Here is an 18,174-nt window from a genome sequence, read left to right on the forward strand (position 1 = left end):
GCATAATTGAAAGTGCTAAAGAGTAGATCTTAGAAGTTCTCAGAAGAAAAAAATTCTGTAACTATGTGCGGTGATGGGTGTTAACTAGACTTACTGTGGTGATAATTTTGCAATATATACAAATATTGAATCTTGATGTCGTGCACCTGACACTTATATAATGTTATATGTCAGATATACCTCAATCAAAGAAAGACACAAATGCTCAGAAAAGGGTTATACTGGGTTCCAGCATCTAGTGGATTCCGTGGCTCATGGTCCGGGGACCCCGCAGACCCCCAGGGAGAGAGGGGGATGGAAACAGCCTCGGATGCGGGCAGGTGCCTGAAGCCTCGGGTTGGCTTTACGCAGCATCTCACCTAAGTCACGTTAAGCCCAGAAAGTGAGAGGGTCCTGGTAGGGAGGGCTAAGGGGAAGGAAGCTGCTCATGGAGAGCCGGGCCCCCGCCGGGTCCTCTTCTGCAGGACCTGGAGGCTCTGACTCCGGCCCTCACACACACATGGACCCTGACCAGTCGGAGCCCACGGGGGTGGGCGGCTCTGCCCCACGGGAGGGGCAGGGGACCAGAGGGGCCTGCAGGGGGCGAGGGTCACTTTTCCTTTCCCGCTCTTATGAGGCTCAAATTCTTTTCAGTGAGCAGATTGTTCACAAATGTTTACGGTTTCCTCCTCGATATCAATTACCAGAGTAAGACGTGGACCTAACTCCTTAAAAAAAAACGACACCAAAACAGTAAACCTTTCTTTTCGTTCCCACCCCATCCCACTCTCCCATCTAGAACTACAAATAATTGCTGTGTTGGTGTGGGTTGGCCCGGAACTTTTCTTACAATGTTACCTAAATATTTTTACTTGGAAGAAACACGTGGTTAGATTTACAAGAGTTTAATTTTTGCATAAACGAAAACATGCTTTGTACACTGAGGTCCAATTTTCTTTTTATATTTAATACTTAGAAATGTGTCTGGGCTGGCGTCCGTCACAGCTCAGAGAGGCCAGTCATTTATCCAAGGGCTGCATGCCCCACCCTCCTGGGATCGTGTCATCCTTGATTTAACCATCCACCCCCTGGAAATGAGCGTTTGACTCGTTTCCAGTCTTCTGCCATGGCAAACGCTGCTGCTGAGAGCAGCCTTACAGGCTCCTGTCTGTGTGCGAGCATTTTGCTGAGAGGACACGCAGAGCGGCTCAGGAAGAACACATATTTTACATGTAAGAGTCTGGAGGCACAGCTACCCACAGTTTATGGAAATTCCTGTTCGCAGGCAGTGTTCCACCCGGATAACATCCTTTTTAACTTTTGCGAATCTGATGGGCAAACACGCACTTCACTTTTATTTTATTCTCATTTCCCGATTACTAGTGAGATCAAACGTATCTCCACGCATTTGCTTGGGCACTGCCTGTTCACGTCTTTTGCCCATTTTTGTCAGCCTGTTTGACCATTCTTCAGGGTTTGCTATGCCTTTGTACCTGAGATCTTCACCCTCTTGTGTGTGGGCCATCCTCCCACGGGTCCCCTGGTCTGTCTTATTCTGTAGGATGTGGTGACAGTCTCCCCTTGCCCTGGGGAGTTGGCTGAGGCCCCAAGCTGAGGGCAGTGAGAGGAACGTGTCCACACCTTCTGAGGAGGTTATGGACCCTGACCTTGGCCCTGGCTCTGGGCTGTCTGAGTGAGAGGACCCTGGACCCCCCAGGCAGTACTTCTCGGAGGGGAAGCAGGAGGATGGGCAGGACTGTGGTCCCAGTGTGGAGGGAGCCCCTTGGAGGGCTGGGACTTGGAACCTCAGGTCTGGTGCCGGCTTCATCTGGGGACTGAGGGTCGGGCGTTGGGGTGTCCTCACCATGACAGGAGGGAGGCGAGGCCCGAGCCAGCCTGGGGGGATCTGATGCTCTTTCCATCAGAGCGCAGGGCTGATACACGTCTTAATGATGAAGCCATCAATTCCCAGATATTACGGAGCAGACAGAGCCTGTGAGGGGCGTCGGGGAAGCTGCATAGGAAAAAAACACAGCTGTTCCCAGCGCACCACAGAGCACTTGGGGCTGGCGTCCTCCTGGCCCAGGTGCGGAGTTTACCTGCTGAGTAAGCCTGTCCTGCATCTTCCTTTCTGACCCCTGGAGTCCACTTCTCGCTTAAGAGCAGGTCTTTGTGCCCCAATGTTACGCAAATACTTTTTGGTAATTCTTCTCATAATTTATATGGTGATTTTTGCTTATTTTTTGGACACGTATGAAATTTACCGCAGCCTTTGCTGCGTGGTGGTAACTCTGACTCCCCCCAACACCGTCTGCCGCGTGCTTTATGCCTCCTGCGCCGACTTGAAATGCTTCACTCACCCCGCTGCACGCGATCATTTACGTAGAGATTCCTTCTGGTCTCTGTCTGTTTCCTCACACTGTTTAATGATCACCCTTTACAATGTGCTTTCATACCTGGTAGAGAAACCCCGTCCAGTTTCAGATATAAAGAGGTTCCCTGACTGCTTACATTTCACCTTCCAGACGAATGCTGAAGCCACTTGCCAAGCTCCACAAACGCTTCCCCTGGGATTTTAGTGGCTTTCCCACCAGAGGGATCAGTAGATAAGTGCCTTAGTTTGGGTCCCCCTCAAAGTGGAGCCTGAGTCAGGGAAGGAGGTGCAGAGCTTATCTGAGATGTGATTCCATCAAGCAGAAGTGAGGGAAAGGGGGTGAGAGAGGGGTCGGAAAATCCCCTAGAGGTGGGTTATTGCGCTTGTCAAAACGTGGAATTACCTGATTTTTCAATTCTAGACATCCTGGTGGAGAGGCTGGGCTATCTCACCTGATGATAAATGGTGTGGGGTGTCCATCCTGTGCTCACATCTATCATCACTGGGGAGGTTCAGTTTTAAGAACCGGGTTGCCTAGGGCTCACCTCCACAGGGGCCGTGGAGAAAACCAGGTAGGATGCACCACAAGCTTTCCACCGAAGGACAGGGAATGGGGTGTCCATCCACTGCTTCCCTTCACACGGGTTGAGGTTTGCGGCATTAACTCTCATGCTCTGGACTCCTGCAGCTTTGGACCAAACCCCGAGGAGGGAAAGGGACTGTGTGGACTGACTACACCGTCCAGCGCTGGGGTAGACTGTCCAGCACGGGTGTGCCCGTCAGGGGACGTCACAGGGCACAGCGTGCCACGGGAGGGGTGCTGGGTCTGCTCCAAGGTAATGTCTCTAGATTGTCCCCCTGCTGCTGTGCCCATGGGGCCGCCAGCCCTGTGCTCCAGAGCGATCCTGCTTCCAAGAGCCCCACATGTGCACCCAGCCCACTGTTCCCACCCAGGAGTCCCCAGACACTTCCTTCCCAGCAGAGTTGTTTTTTAATTTTAATTTTTTAATTTTTAAAAATTTTTAATTTTTTTTTTAAATTTTGAAAATTTTGTTAATTTTTTAAAATTGTTTTTAAACTTTTTTAAATTTTGAAAATTTATTTTATTGAAGTATAGTTGATTTACAATGTTGTGTTAATTCCTACTGTACAGCAAAGAGATTCAGATACATATATATATTCTTTTCCACTATGGTTTACCACAGGATATTGAGTATAGCTCCCTGTGCTATACAGTAGGACCCTGTTGTTTATCCATCCTAAATGTAATAGTTTGCATCTGCTAATCCCAAACTCCCAGTTCTTCCCTCCCCCACCCCCTCTCTTCCGTGGCAACCACAAATCACTTCTCTGTGTCAGTCTGTTTCTGTTTCATAGATAAGTTCATTTTAGATTCCACATATAAGTGATGGCATATGATATTTTTCTCTGGCTGACTTATTTCACTTAGTATGGTAATCTCTAGTTTCACCCATGTTGCTGAAAATGGCATTATTTCGTTCTTTTTTATGGCTGAGTATTATTCCATTGTATAAATGTACCACACCTTCTTTATCCATTCCTCCGTTGGTGGACACTTAGGTTGCTTCCATGTCTTGGCTATTGTGAATAGTGCTACAATGAACACTGGGGTGCACGTATCTTTTTCAATTCTAGTTTTCTCCAGATATCTGCCCAGCAGTGGGATTGCTGGATCATATGGTAGCTCTATTTTTAGTTTTTCGAGGAACCTCCTTACTGTTCTCCATAGTGGCTGCACCCGTTCACATTCCACCAACAGTGAAGGAGTGTTCCCTCTCCAGCATTTGCTATGTGTAGACTTTTTGATGGTGGCCACTCTGACCGGTGTGAGGTGGTACCTCACTGTGGTTTTGATCTGCATCTCTCTGATAATTAGTGAGGCTGAGCATCTTCTCACGTGCCTGTTGGCCGTCTGTATGTCTTCTTTGGAGAGATGTCGAATTAGGTCTTCCTGGCAGAGTTTTTCACCTTAGACATCTGACTCCAACACACGGACTTGGATCTGGGGCTTCGGGCGCAGGACGGAGAGATATAAGCCTTGTATTTTTCTCAATCCGTTTTTTTAAAAGATATAATTTGCATAAAATAAAATTGACTGGTTTGATGAGTTTCAACAAGTGTACACAGTAACCACAATTAAGATTTCTGATATTGATACTTGGTGTCTTCTCCCTTTTTTCTTGATCAGACCAGCCAGAGATTTATCTTATGGCCCATTTCAAAGAACCAGCCTTTCCTTTCATTTTCCCCATTGCTATTCCGTTTTTTTTTATCCCTTTGATTTCCGTTTTTTAGTATTTCTTTCCTTCTGCTTACTTTAGGTTTCATTTGCTCTTTTTTAGCTCCTTCAGGTAGAAAATTAGACCATTGTTTTGAGTCCTTTCTTCTTTTCTAATGTAAGCATGAAATGCTATACATTTCCCTGTAAGTAACTGCTTTCCACACACGTCAATGTGCTGTGTGTTCATTCCTGTCCAGTTCTACTCTACCTTTCTAATCCTCCTTTGACCCGTGGTTATTTAGAATTGTGCTGTTCAGTTTGTTTCCAAGTATTTGTGTGATTTTCCAGATATCTTTGTTATTAAATCCTAGTTTAGTATCGTGATCAGAACATATTTTTTATAATTTCAATCTTTTGAAATTCACTGAGACATTCATTTTTTGAAATTCATTGACCCAGAATATAGTCCATTTTGGTGCATATTCTGCCCGAACCTAAAAAGAAAAACAAAAAAACAAACCTATTCTGCTGATATTCAGGGGGAGTGTTTTATAAATCTCAATTAGATTAAGTTGGTTCATAGTATTGTTCAAATCTGCATGCTTATTATTATTTAATCTACTTGTTCTATCAATTATTGAGAAAGGAGTATTGATGTCTCCAACCATAATTTTGGGTTTGCCTATCCTTCCTTGCAGTTCTATAAATGTTTGCTTTATGTATTTTGAAGCTCTGTTATTACATGCATAGACATTTAGGATTGTTATCTGTTCTTGATTAATTAACCCCTCTATCATTATACTTGGTAATAGCTGGTGATCAAAAGTCTATTTTGACAAAGATTAGTGAAACCACTCCAGCTTTCTTTTGATTATTGTTTGCATGATGTATCTTCTTCCATCCCTTAACCTGTCTGTGACATATTTGAACTGGATTTCTTGGAGACAGCATATACTTGAGTCTTGCTTTTTTAATACAATCTGACAGTCTCTTCTGTTTGATTGGGGTTCTTGGACCATTTAGTGTGATTATTGATGAGTTTAAATTTACAATCTTATTTTTTATTTATCATATCAGTATATTGCTCCTTTTCCTCTTTGAGTTTTCTTATTTTAACTTAATTGGATATTTTAATATTTTGTGTTTTATCCATTATTGACTTACTACATATGTCTTATTTTCTTAGTGGTTGGTCTAGTGTTTACAGTATAAAACTGTGACATCACAGTTTGCCTTTAAACACTACTTACCAGGTCAGGATTGGAGTGAGACCCTTAGGAGAGCAGGTTCTCATCCTTTGTGCTGTTGTGGTCACACGTGTCAGAACTACGTGCGTCAAAAACACCACAAGATGTTGCTACTACTTTTCTTTAAACAGTTATCTTTCAAAGGGACGTTTAAATGAAGGGAAATATCTTTTATGTTTATCTAAATAGTTACTACTTCTGGCTGTCTTCATCTCTTTATGTAGATCTACGTTTCCATCTGAGTTCTCCTAGCTTTGGTTTATCAGAACAAGTCTTGTCTCCCACCTTCCACTTCAAAAGATATTTTCAGTGGATATAGATTTCTAGATTGGCAGTTCTCCCCAGAACTTTGGAGAGGTTTTATTGTCTTCTGGCCTGCATGGTCTCTGATGAGAAGTCAGGTGTTACAGTATTCTTATTTTTTTTCTCTTTATGAGGAATGAGTCTTTTTTTTTTTCTCTGAAGTTGAGGTTTTCTCTTTATCTGACTTTTAGCAATTTGATAAAGATGTACTATTATGTAGTCTTCTTTATGTTTCTCCTGACTGGAGTTTGTTAAACTTCTTGGATTTGTGGGTTTATTGGTTTCACCAAATACGGAAACATTCTGGTCATTTTTTCTTCAACTATTTTTTTCCTGCCTCAACCCTCCCGGGACTGCAATTCCACTTAGGCTAGAATGCTGGCTATTCTCCCACAGCTCACTGAGTTCCATTGTTTGCTTTTGTTTCTTGATGTTGCTGTCTTTATTTATTTGAGTTCCATTTGCTTCAGAAATTCCATTTGGGTTTTTTTTTTTTTTTTGCAAGTGTTATTGAGGCGCAGTTTACCTCAAGTAAAACTCTCACTTTTAGTGTATAGTTCTATGAGTTTTATAGGCAGGTACAGTCATGAAACCACCACCATAATCAAATTGCAGAATATTCCATCACCCAAAAGCATTCCTTCATGTCCCTTTGTAGTCAATCCCTCGTCCCCAGCCCCATCTCCTGCCAACAGATCAATTGTCTGTCCCTATAATTTTGGCTTTTCCATGATGTCATACCCTTGGAGTCATAAAATATGTAGCTTTTTGAGTCCAGGCTTCCATCAGTCAGAATAATGGATTTGAGGTTCATCCATGTTTTCATTTCTACCAGTAGTTCTTTCTTTTTGCTGCTGAGTAAGGATGTACACAGCTGGTTCATCCATTTACCACCTGAAGGACATGTGGGCTGTTTCCAGTTGTTGTGGGTTTTTTTTTTCTTTTCTCATTTATATGTAAAACCACTATAAACATTCACATAAAGGTTTGACTGTGAAGGTAAGTTGCCGTTGTTCTTGGACAAATACCCAGAAATGAGACTGCTAAATAATTGAATATTTAACTTCATGAGAAAGGGCCAAACTGTTTCCAACATGGCTGTACTATTTTTTACTGAGTTACAGTTGCTACAATTCTCACAATTGATTTTGCCTATTTGTCAACCATTCTAATAGGCAGGAGTGCTGTCTCATTGTAGTTTTAATTTGCTTTTCACTAAAGCCTAGTGCTGAGCATCTTTTTTATGTGCTTCCTTTTCATTAGTACATTTTTTTTTTGGTGAAATATCTCAAGTCTTTTGCCCATTTTTAATTGGGTTGTTCTCCTAGTATTGAGTTTTAGATTTCTTTATATATTATAGATCCATTCCTTGATCAGAAATGTGTTTTGTAGATGTTTTCTCCTAGTTTTTGCCCTGTCTTTTCATTTACTTAACAGTGTCTTCTGAGGAGCAGAAGACAGTAACCTTGATGAGAACTAATCTAACAATGTTTTCTCTCATGGATCATGCTTTTGGTGTAATGTCTTTGCATAACCCACATTCACATGTAATTCCTCCCATGTTTTTATAGTATTGGGCTTTACATTTAGGCCTATGGTCTATTTTTAGTTAAGCTTTGTATAAGGTGAAAGGTGTGAAGTTTCTTCTGTGTATATGGAAATCCAGTCTTCTAGAATCATGTGTAAAAAAGACTATCCCTTCTACATTGAATTGCCTTTAATCCTGTTTCGAAAATCATTCAGGCACATATGTGGGGGTCCATTTCTGAGCACTCTGCTGGGTCCTATTGGGCTATGTGTGTACACGTTCACAGGCACTACACCGTCTTCACTGCTGTGGTTTTCTGTACGGTGAGCCTTGAAATCAGGGCGTGTGAGTCCTCCAAGTCTTCATTTTCAAAATTCTTTTGGCTATTTACTTGCTTTACCTTTCCGTACAAAATTTTGAAGAACCATGGCATTTTGTACAAAATCGTATAAAAATCAGGATTACATTGAGTCTGTGGACCAATCTGGATGGAACTGACAGTAATAGTCTTCTAATGTCAATATTTTATTTAGATTTTATTTGAATTCTCCAAGTGTTTTACAATTCTAAGTATACAGAACATGCCTAATCTTGCTATTTAAATATATCATGGTTTTGGTGCTATTATAAATAGTATTTAAATCTCAGATTCTATTCATTCCTGGCCAGTATATACAAAGATCTCTCTCACTATATGAATAGAGAAAACATGAAATGTTTCTGGTAGTGTCATAGTGAAGTCAAATCTTAGGATACGAAACTTATTTAATGATCTAAACAGGGGATTGGCACTCTTTTCCTGCAAATACAGCCCCAATAGTAAATATTTTAGGTTTTCCAGGTCATAAGGTTTCTGATATAACTACTCAGCTACTACTTTGGCTGCTGTAGGTTTAACAAAACATAAATGAACGGCATGGCTGTTTTCCAATAAAGTTTTATTTACAAACATGGGTTGCAGGCTGCATCTGGCCTGTGGATTGTAATTTGCTGCCTTCTGACCTAAACCGACTTTTCTGTTGTGCTACAATCCCAGGGCTCTAAATGCTGGTCCGTCCGGGTATCGGGAAGTAGATGAGCTGCGAGGGGTTTGGTCATGCTCTTATCTTAGATCAAACAGAGGCTGATAACCCCAGGAGAGAAGGATGATTCAAAAACTCATCAGGCTGTGACCCCGTACAGGCGACACCAGGACACTGCGTACCACTGGCTCCAGGTTGCAGTCCGCAGAGTCCACAGCAGTAGCGCATACCCACTGCACACACACGTGTGCACACACACACGCACTGCACCCATGCATGCACTACACACAGTTCACACATGCATGCACACTGCACCCATGCACACATGGACACACGTGTGAGTACACACTTCTCAAGTCTCAGACTAAGGATGACACACATATTCAATCAATGCCCAAAATACCTTTATATATGTATAAACAAGTTACATTTCCCTTGACTTAAAGACTGCTATCACGGCCTTCCCTGCTTATCCTGGAGATGGGAATGTTGAGAACACGTGTGTGAATCCACAGGGAAGCAGCAGTGTGGCTGAACGCAGAGACAGGGCCGAGAGAGAGCCAACGCACAGGGTGGTCTTCTAAAGAACCTGCATTCTGACGTGGGATAAAGCCAGCTTTCCCTCCCCCCCGATGTTCGGTCCTCTGCCCGAGCGCAAACACAGGTTGCGCAGGAGCTAAGAAGGACACGTTCCCAGGTGGGTCTCAGGCTTGGCCGGATCCTGAGCCACAAGGTGGTGAGACGCAGGCCGCCGAGTCCACAACACCCGAAGGTCAGCAGGACGGAGGCTACAGAATGTTTACTTGTTATTTTCCTTTCGACGAGGCAGCACCGTCTCCCGGGCAGGGATTTCCCAGCCCGAGGGCTACATGTGTCTCTGCTTGTGCTTCGGGTTGGTCTTGCAGTAGACGAACCAACGCCCGCGCCTCTTGACCAGGTAGCAGCCCTTGCACCGCTTCTTGAGGACGCCCTTGGTCTTGAAACCCAGGGCTGGCTGCTGCAGGCCGAGTACCAGGCGCGCGGAGAGGAGCGCGGCCGCCGGGCTGGGGGGCGCACCGACCTGACGGCAGGCGCGCGGGTGGCACGGCGCGAGCGAGGAGAGCGGGAGGCCACCCAGGTGCAGCAGGGGGCCCACGGCGGAAACCACTTTCCTTAGGAGAGCGGTGGCCATGTCGCGGCTGGATCTAGGGAGAAAGAGGCAAAGTTGTCACAGCTGCCGGTGGCTCCTGCCCGCGAGAAAACCTCCTTCCCCGCGTCCCTGCCCTCGGGACACAGGCCGCGGGTCCGGGAATCTGCGCGCCCCCCGGGAGGGCACGAGAGCGGCGAGCGGCACCGTGTCTCCGCCCGGCGCCGAGACCCCCACCCGGCCGCCGGGGCCAGACAAGGCCCGCGTCCACGTGACCCCGTGGCGGGCGGGCCGCGGGCTGGAGCAGAGGGCACGAGGTCCGGAACGGTGTCCGGCTAGAAGGGATCACCCGTGCGGCCGCTTCCCACCGCAGTGACCTCCGCCCGCGTCCCACCCGGGCAAGCCGAGGCCAGGGGTCCCCAGAACGCGCCCTTCCTGAGCCCGGAACCCCCGCCGCCTCCCCTGCCCCTCGGGATCCCCGGAACACCCCACGACCCCCACCTTGAAAGAGTGAGTCCGGGCCCGCCAGCAGCCCGCCTCGCCAGCCCCTGCGCCTGCGCCCTCGGTAGCGCCTGCGCAGTGGGGCGGAGATGCCGTCGCCCGGAGTGTCCGCCAGGAAGGAAGATGGCAGCAGGGTCACGTGGCGGTCCCCTCGGGGCTGGGCGCAGAGGCGGAGCCACGTGGGTGCGGGAGTCGCGGAGCGCCGGGCTCCTCCCCGGCTGCTTGCCTTTCCCTTTCCCGGTCCCCTGCATACCCAGCCCGCCCCCCACTCCCGGGACCCTGCGCCCTCCTCCCGGGACTCCCCCAGCCCTGTGGGCCACCGGGCGGCTAAGGTTTGGGGGGCGCTCCCGGGGGCGGGGGAGGGATGAAAAATGGGAAGAAAAGTAGGTATTTTGAATGAAAAAGAAGTCACAACCAAGTAGACTTTTTAAAAAGCTGATAAATATCAATGTCAAAACAAAATCTAGAAAAACCTCATGTTTGTATTAAGTGGACATGCTGGGAGAAATGTGGCGAGGCTCAGGGGAACGCATGGAAATGGGCCCTGGTTCTAACTGACTGTAGTTAAATTTATTTCCTCCAACATCTTATTATGAAAACTTTCAAACACAGAGAAAAGTTGAAAGACACTGATGGCGAACACCCACGTACCCACTGCCCAGATTCCACAGTGAAATCGCCACACGTCTTTCCAGGCTGTGTCTGCGTGGACACAACTACTTTCCACGCACACGAAGGTGAGCTGCACACGGGGTGCACCTGCGCGCCGCCCTGGCACCGCACGCGCACCCCTGACCCGGCTGCAAGCTGTGGCCCCTGCCCAGGTGAGCTCGGGCCTGCCTCTGAGCATGCGTCCGTGGACACCTTTCCGATCCGGGAGGTATTCTGGGCACTGTCGCCTCTCATCGCCACACCGCCCTGGAGTCCAGGCTGTGGGTGCCCTCAGCTCCTGGGCAGTGGGATGCGCGACTCCACCCCAGCTCTGAGACTGCTCCCTGTGCCCACCGCCCTCGCCCATCGGGGGCTGGCCGTGTGAGCTGACCATCCCGACGGGTCTCTGCACAGGCCGTTTGGAGGAGGCCATGAGGGGCAGGAGAGAAGCAGGGCCGGGGCCGCGAGCCAGCGTCCTGCTCAGGTGTGCTCCAGAGCAGCGGGCATTTCGGGGCTAACCTGCGTGAGGGATGCCATCGGCTGCGCTTTACTGGCAGTTTCATTGGGCTCTGCTGCAGAAACCCCAGAACCGCAAAGAAATGCGCTCTGTCCAACATGATGTACTTCCAGTTTCCTCTAAGCAAGGATTCATCTCTAACATTCACAACATTCAACATGTAACTCCCCATGATTATCCGTTACCATCGAAGGTAAGCACTGCATCTTCCGTTTCCATCCTCCCCTGCCCTGCCCCTGGTAAGTGGAGCATCACTAAGTGCTAAGGTTGCGCGGAGCGTCCCCGCTTATCCGGGCTGAGCCCCCGCCCGCCGCTGCACCAGCCGGCCGCACCTGCCTGACCGCACCGCGCGTGCGTGCCTCACCGGGCGAGGTAAATCCGGGCCGGGGGCGGGGCGGGTCCCTGCGGACGCCGTGCGCATGCGTCGGCGCTCGGCGCGTCGGTGCGCGGGGTCGAAGGTCAGCCTGAAAGATGGCGGCGGCGGTGACCTTCCTCAGGCTGCTGGGCCGGGGAGGCGCGGCGGCGCGGAGCCTGCCCGGGGCCGCCAGGTGCTTCGGGGTGCAGACCTTGCCGGCCGGGGAGAAGGTCACGCACACCGGCCAGGTAACCCCTGCGGCGCGGAGAGCGCCCTCCCCCTCGGGGCGCCCAGGTGGGCGGAGCCCCGGCTCGGCCCCCGTGTCCCCGGGGTCCAGCGCCCCGGTGCCCCCTGTGCCCCAAGCTCAGTGCCCGTGGTCCAGTCGTCCAGCACCCCGGTCCCTCCTGTTCCCCCGGCCCAGCACCCGGGTCCCACGGTCCAGTCCCTCGGGGCCCCGGGCCCCGTACCCTCAGTCCAGTCCCCCAGTGCTCCTGACGCCCCAGACCCAGCGCCTGCGGTCCCGTCCTCGGTCTCCCCCTCCGTCCGGGGCCCCGGGCCCACTACCCGCAGGGGTACCGAGTGGCTGTCTGCAGCCACTGTGGTCTCATCCTCGCAGCGAACTCGGATACAAGACTGTTATCCCGGGGTAGCGCCTTGGTCACTGGGGAGAACTCCGGTGGAGTCAGAAATTAGCAATTCTGTGCGTCCGATCTCCTCATGTTTGCGGAATGTTGAATACCACATTTTAGTAACTCGAGGGTCCGCTGTCGAGTTACTGAAGTACAAACCCGGCGTTAGGCTATGATCCTCAGCCCAAAGATGACGGAGGGAGTACCTGTGTTGCTAAAAAAGGCCACGGAGCAGGTTCAGAGAGGAAGGAAGCTCCGGGGCCTCTGAGATCGAAGGCGGGTGTCCCCCTCCGCCAGGACTGCCCTCCTCTGCTCCTTCCCTACCTTTTGCTACTTCCAATTCAGACTACTGCCTGACGTCCCGTTAGGAATCCTGCTGAAAAACGCCCCTGGGCGCGCAACTACACTTACTCCTGGTGTGTGTGATCGTGAATGGCCTAAACGTTAAGAAAACACTTTTCCTGAAACGTTTATGATTGGTATAAGATACAGAATCGGGCCGTAAAAAATCACATACGGTCTTTTCCTTTTCAGGCTTATGGCAATAAAGACTACAGGAAAGTTCGATTTGTAGGTCGTCAGAAAGAGGTGAGTGAAAGGTCTGGCAAAAGAGAGGTGAGCTTTCTAAAACTTTTTATAACGAAGAAGAAATAAATACTAATCTGTAAAATTTAGGTAAATTCTCCCCAAATTGCGAGCACGCTAGAATCTCTGGAATCCTGCATTTCTTCTACGTGTTAAACACGTCCAGTTCTGTTCTGGTCTTTTCCCCCTGAGATATGTAACACGACATCTTGTGCGTATAGTTTTAGCTTACGTGTAAATGGGAGTGACCTTTTCTTTCACTTCTGTGCCTTATACTTGAGAGACTCTCAGGTTAAAGCAGAGTCCCATCGATGTTTTAAAATGACTCTTTCAGTCACTTTTTGGAGTATGTTTTCCGTGGTTCACAGCATATCGATTAGGCTGGTTCTTTCAGGGACTTTCGCTGACAAGCTGAAGACAGCACGTGGGTGGGTCTTCCCTGAGTGGGTCTGAAACACCCGTGCAGCCGCTGGACACTGGAATCCTTTCGCCTCGGTGGCCTGCTTTCTTCCCACTTCCTCTCTCCCGTGCCTGCCACCTCAGAGGGAGTCCTCACCGCCCTGGCTCAGGCCTCCCTCCACCCCTCCCCAGCAGTCACCTGGCGCCACTTCTCCCCTTCAGGCAGCCTGTTGATTCTTCCTGCCACCCTCAGCTGTCCCTAAGTCGCATCTCCCCTCCCTTTGACCTTGGTTACGTTGTCCATCCCCAGGGTCTGGTTTCCTACTTCCCACTTTGAGGGTGTCGTGGGGTGAGGAGTCTGGCCCCCTGGATGGAGCAGTTCCAGCAGGTGCATCCTGAAGCCCTGGGGTCGACCCTGCCCCCGGCTTTCCATCTCTGCCTGTCATACTCCTCTCTCCTGGGAATTCTACCGTGGCTTCAGGACGCACCTTCTGCGTCGGGGAGCAACTTAAACACCGAACCAGACATTCCAGAGTTCGTGAGGCCAGTAACGTGTGAATGGAGGGGGCAGTGCTGGTGATGTCACCTCGCTCGTCAGCTCACCACGGTCCTGAACCAGCTGCAACCCTTGACCCCTCCCCGCTCGGGGTCTCTGGGGCCTTTTCCTGTCCGAGATCGTGAGCGTCCAGGGGCCCATGCTCATGTAAGATGTGCAGCAGGTCTCTCCGGCTTTCATTCTTGCGACAAAAGTTTGGCGTTCAGTAGTATTTGAAAATTTTTTTGGTTTCCAAGAGCCTGTTGTTTTAAAAGACCTTTAGGCATGCTGACAAGTTGCACAGAGAGTAGGAGTTCCTATATCCCTCCCCCCTCCACAGCGTCCCCGTTATTCTCCTCTTGTCTGAGTGCGCTGCCTTTGTGAGAAGTGACAGGTTTGAATGCTTGCTGAATACTGATACGTTGTGTTAACTCAAGTCCGTGGTTTAGGTTTATGTGGTAGGTTCCCTCTTGGGGTCGTACGTTCTGTGGGTTTGGACGGGTGCGTGGCGCCTCGTATCCAGCGTGGCTGCCCCTGACAACCACCGATCTTACTCTCTACGGTTTCATTTGGGTGAATTTTAAGAAATAAGCTGAACGTGCTCTTAGTCTGAGGAACGAGGAGAGCAGGAAGCTGGGCGGTCGATCCGCCTTCGCAGGAAAGGTGGGAAGCGTCCATGTGTGGCCGCAGCGAGCCTGCCCTGGGAAGCCGACGTTCCTTGCCCGTGAGTGACGGGCGCCCGCGGCAGCCTCGGGCGGAGGTGGTGCTGGCCTGGAAGTTGGTTAGCATGGCTGTCGTGCCGTGTTCGTCGGTCGGGTGGACCCTGTGGGGCTCCGTTTTCGGGGCGCGGGGCCCCCGGGCGTGGACAGCAGTGGGGACAACACAGCCACGTGTGTTCCAAGGGGGCTGCAATTCCTCACTCCCTGCTCCCTTTCCGGAAATAGGAAGCCCAGGGACAGCTTTGGGATGGCATCATGTCTAGCCGACACAGCTTTCCAAAAGCAGGCGTGTCACCCCCGCTCCGCGGGCTCAGGACGTCAGCACCGCTGCGCGTCTCGGTGGCAGCGGGTGGGAGGGCTCTGCTCCGTGGTCGGTGCTCCTGGGTGCAAGTGGATTGTCCTCAAATTGTACTAAACTAAGGGCCCCTCCCGCCGTTGTTTGTGAAGATCGATCCTCGTTTTCTTCTCTTCACTGCAGCCTCGGGCCCCTCTGGGTGCACGTGGGAGCCACGTGGCCTTGGTCCTCCGGGCCTGACGGGGCACGACACTTCTCACCATCGTGATGAGCAGATACTGGGGTTACTCACGGAGCCAGAGTCACCGTGACCTCGGGCAGCGTTTACACCCCGAGTGTTTCGTCTGCGTGCTTGTCCGCAGAGGAGTCTGGAAGGGGGAGAGTGGGCCCCACCGCTGGCCGTGTTTGTCCTCTGTTACCGTGTTCCAACCCCATGACCCTTTGGCCCCCAGAGATGGGGACCTTCGAGATGATCTTGCTGTTTTGCACCCTGAGTGTGTCAGCTGGGGTGGAATCCCGCAGCCCCATCAGATCAGGTCGGGGTCTGTGTGTAGGTGCAGCCGCTGCCCGTAACGTTGGGCTTCTGCCGGGCCATGCGTGGCAGTTCCGGTTCTGGTTCCGGTTCTGGCTGCTGTGGGTGAGCATCTCCAGCTTCCTCAGCTCAGACGACATTCTGTGCCTCCCAGCTGAGTACCTGCACCGAGAGAAGCTGGCTCCCCGAGGAAGGAGGAGCAATGCGTCGCTCTCTCCCTTCATTTACCAGCTTGAAAGTCATGAGTCGATTCCTTCCAGTAAGGAAGTCAGTGGACTTAGAGCATCTCCGTGGAAGCGTTGGTTCAAGCATCTTGTGTTTCCGTGCTTCGTGGTTATGGTGCCGTCGTCGCTCCAGTTTCCCACGTGGAGCAGCCCTTGTAGTCTGAGGCTGCCTTTCCCTCCGTCGCAACGTGGCTCAGCCTCATCTGTCACGTTTCCTGCTCGGGACCCCGAACCAGCTGTTAGTTCAGAGCCCGGTCCCCAGAGTGAAGTGGTCATGGAGACAGCGTGGCTCCTGGCCCCTGGGTCAGCTGCTGCTTCTGGTCTCTTCCAGCAGATAGAGTAGAAGAGCATGTGTGTGCATGTGTGTCCGTGTGCACGTGTGAGAGGGAGGGTGGGGCAGGGCCAGCAGAGAACAGGTGACGCTGCACGTGGGGCGTGATGTTAACAGGGTGAGTCCAGGTAGAGACAAAGGAGAATTCTTTGTACTGTTGTAATTCTTGCAGCTTTTCTGTAAGTTTGAAATTATATCCAAATGAAAAGTTAAAGGTGTGTGTACATGTATGTAACTACTTGTGTATTTTGAGGATCTACACCGATAATATTTGAATGAAACGGTACAGAACGTGCCTTTGCTGGCAGTGTGTGCGTGTCTGTGGGGGGTGGTCTACGTTGATTTAAATTCCGTGAGAGCGTCCAGTGTTTGTGCTTGTCTGTACGAGCTTCTCCTGTCTGTCTTTTTCCAGGTCAATGAGAACTTTGCCATCGACCTGATAGCAGAGCAGCCTGTCAGCGAAGTTGGGAGTCGAGTGATATCGTGTGACGGCGCGGGGGGGGCCCTGGGCCACCCCAAAGTGTACATAAACCTGGTAACGTGCCATCTGTCCCCGGACCCCCGTCCTTCTGTCCTGTCCTCACCCCGCTGGCTTCACCCTCGCCCACTCGGCCTTGCCCACAGACCGTACGACAGGGGCTGAACAGAGGGCGTGTCCAGGGCAGCTTTGACTGTGCAACACCCATAGTGTCACCAGCACTGCTTTCCCTCAGACTTGTAGGCATGTCTTTCCCAGGGAACCGTGGTGTCGGTGCCTGTGTGATCGTTTACATTGTTGATAACTACACGCACAGAGCCTTTGAGAAGGAGAACAGTACACTGGCTGTTAGAGCAGAGAAGGATGCCTCGGGATAAAGCTCAGGTGCACGCGGTGTTGCGACAGGGCAGGACCCACCCGCCGCCCCTGCTGCTGTGTCTGGGCTGGACCCCACCCCTGAGGGGTGGGCCTCTGCTCCGCGCCCCACCCTCCAGTCCTTCCAGGCCCCTGCTCGAGGGCCGGGAGGGGGACGGGGACCGAGCCGTGTGTTCCAGGGCAGGGAGCCTGCAACCCCAGCGAGTCTGGGTGGAGCAGGCTGGACCCAGGGCCTCCGGCACAGCCACATCCTGCGTCAGGCAGTGACCCCGGAGCTCCGTGGGCGCCCCGGTTGGCTGTGTGTTTCCAGTGTCTGCTTTTAGTGTCTGAGGTCTACCTGTCTCTAGATTGACGTGGAATACGGAAATAGGAGATCTTTCCCTTTGAATTTTCCAGGACAAAGAAACAAAGACGGGGACGTGTGGCTACTGTGGCCTGCAGTTCCGGCAGTCCTGTCACTAGGGCCGCGTGGGCAGCTCGGTGGCAGGGACTCTGTCTCTAGTGCCGAATAAACGGTGTTGTTCTCTAGGATGCCGCGCACAGCTGTTTCTCTCACACAGGTTCACTTAGGACTGGCTTAAGGCAGCGCCCCTCCCGGGCCCCCGTCACATGCTCCTTCCACCCGCGGGGCCACAGCGGGGGCTGGGAGAGTCCGGGGGCCGGGGGCGAGGGACGTGGCTGCTCAGGGGGCTCGGCTCCGGCCCAGCGCCAGCCCCGCCACTCATCTGCTGTCACTCTTTCTGTCCATCTGATCCTCAGGCTCTGTCCAGTGTCTCAAATCCCAAGAAGTTAAGGACCTATTTGAACGTGTTAACAGTCACATATGGTCCAAATCAAGTACAATTTGTGTATTTAAAACAGTAGTGATTACAATGTATTACAACAGAAATAAAAATGAATATTATGCGGGAAGAGAATGGAGGCTTGGTGGGGTGATGGGAATTCCAGGAGGAAAAAGCGATGCGTGGGGGGTGCGGGGAAGCGGCACCTACACCAGAGAAGATTCCTGAGCTGAGGGAGAACCCACAGATAACAGGGCACACCAGGTACTCAGCAAAACTGGTGAGAAAAGACACAACCGGGTGCATTCTGATTATAAACACTAAGTTGATGAAACTCTAAACTTTATGGAGGCTAGAGAGGACAAGACCGTTTAAGCTTCCGGATGAAAGGAGAGATGACCATAGTGGCAGAGTTACTGGAAGGGCATCCGGCATCTCACCTTCA

At 50.7% G+C, this 18,174-nt stretch overlaps 2 protein-coding genes across 2 annotated transcripts; one reads left to right on the forward strand and one right to left on the reverse strand.

Moving 5' to 3' along the window:
• Nucleotides 1-9,560: 9,560 nt before the first annotated feature.
• Nucleotides 9,561-9,866, reverse strand: MRPL36 (mitochondrial ribosomal protein L36). Its single transcript, XM_065875532.1, has one exon. The coding sequence runs from the start codon at nt 9,864-9,866 to the stop codon at nt 9,561-9,563; it is 306 nt and encodes a 101-aa protein (XP_065731604.1).
• Nucleotides 9,867-11,950: 2,084 nt separating this feature from the next.
• NDUFS6 (NADH:ubiquinone oxidoreductase subunit S6) lies at nt 11,951-17,409 on the forward strand. Its single transcript, XM_065875268.1, has 4 exons — nt 11,951-12,093; nt 13,009-13,062; nt 16,507-16,629; nt 17,344-17,409. The coding sequence occupies exons 1-4, from the start codon at nt 11,962-11,964 to the stop codon at nt 17,407-17,409; spliced, it is 375 nt and encodes a 124-aa protein (XP_065731340.1). The 5' UTR covers nt 11,951-11,961.
• Nucleotides 17,410-18,174: the final 765 nt, after the last annotated feature.

This window comes from Phocoena phocoena, chromosome 3, assembly GCF_963924675.1.
Source record: "Phocoena phocoena chromosome 3, mPhoPho1.1, whole genome shotgun sequence".
NCBI lineage: Eukaryota > Metazoa > Chordata > Mammalia > Artiodactyla > Phocoenidae > Phocoena > Phocoena phocoena.

Excerpts from the sequence above, each read along its gene's own strand:
- MRPL36 (XM_065875532.1), bottom strand. The coding sequence starts at position 9,866 with ATGGCCACCGCTCTCCTAAGGAAAGTGGTTTCCGCCGTGGGCCCCCTG.
- NDUFS6 (XM_065875268.1), top strand. The coding sequence starts at position 11,962 with ATGGCGGCGGCGGTGACCTTCCTCAGGCTGCTGGGCCGGGGAGGCGCG. Across the intron at positions 13,063-16,506 it reads TTGTAGGTCGTCAGAAAGAG|GTCAATGAGAACTTTGCCAT; the intron begins GTGAGTGAAAGG and ends GTCTTTTTCCAG. Across the intron at positions 16,630-17,343 it reads CCAAAGTGTACATAAACCTG|GACAAAGAAACAAAGACGGG; the intron begins GTAACGTGCCAT and ends TGAATTTTCCAG.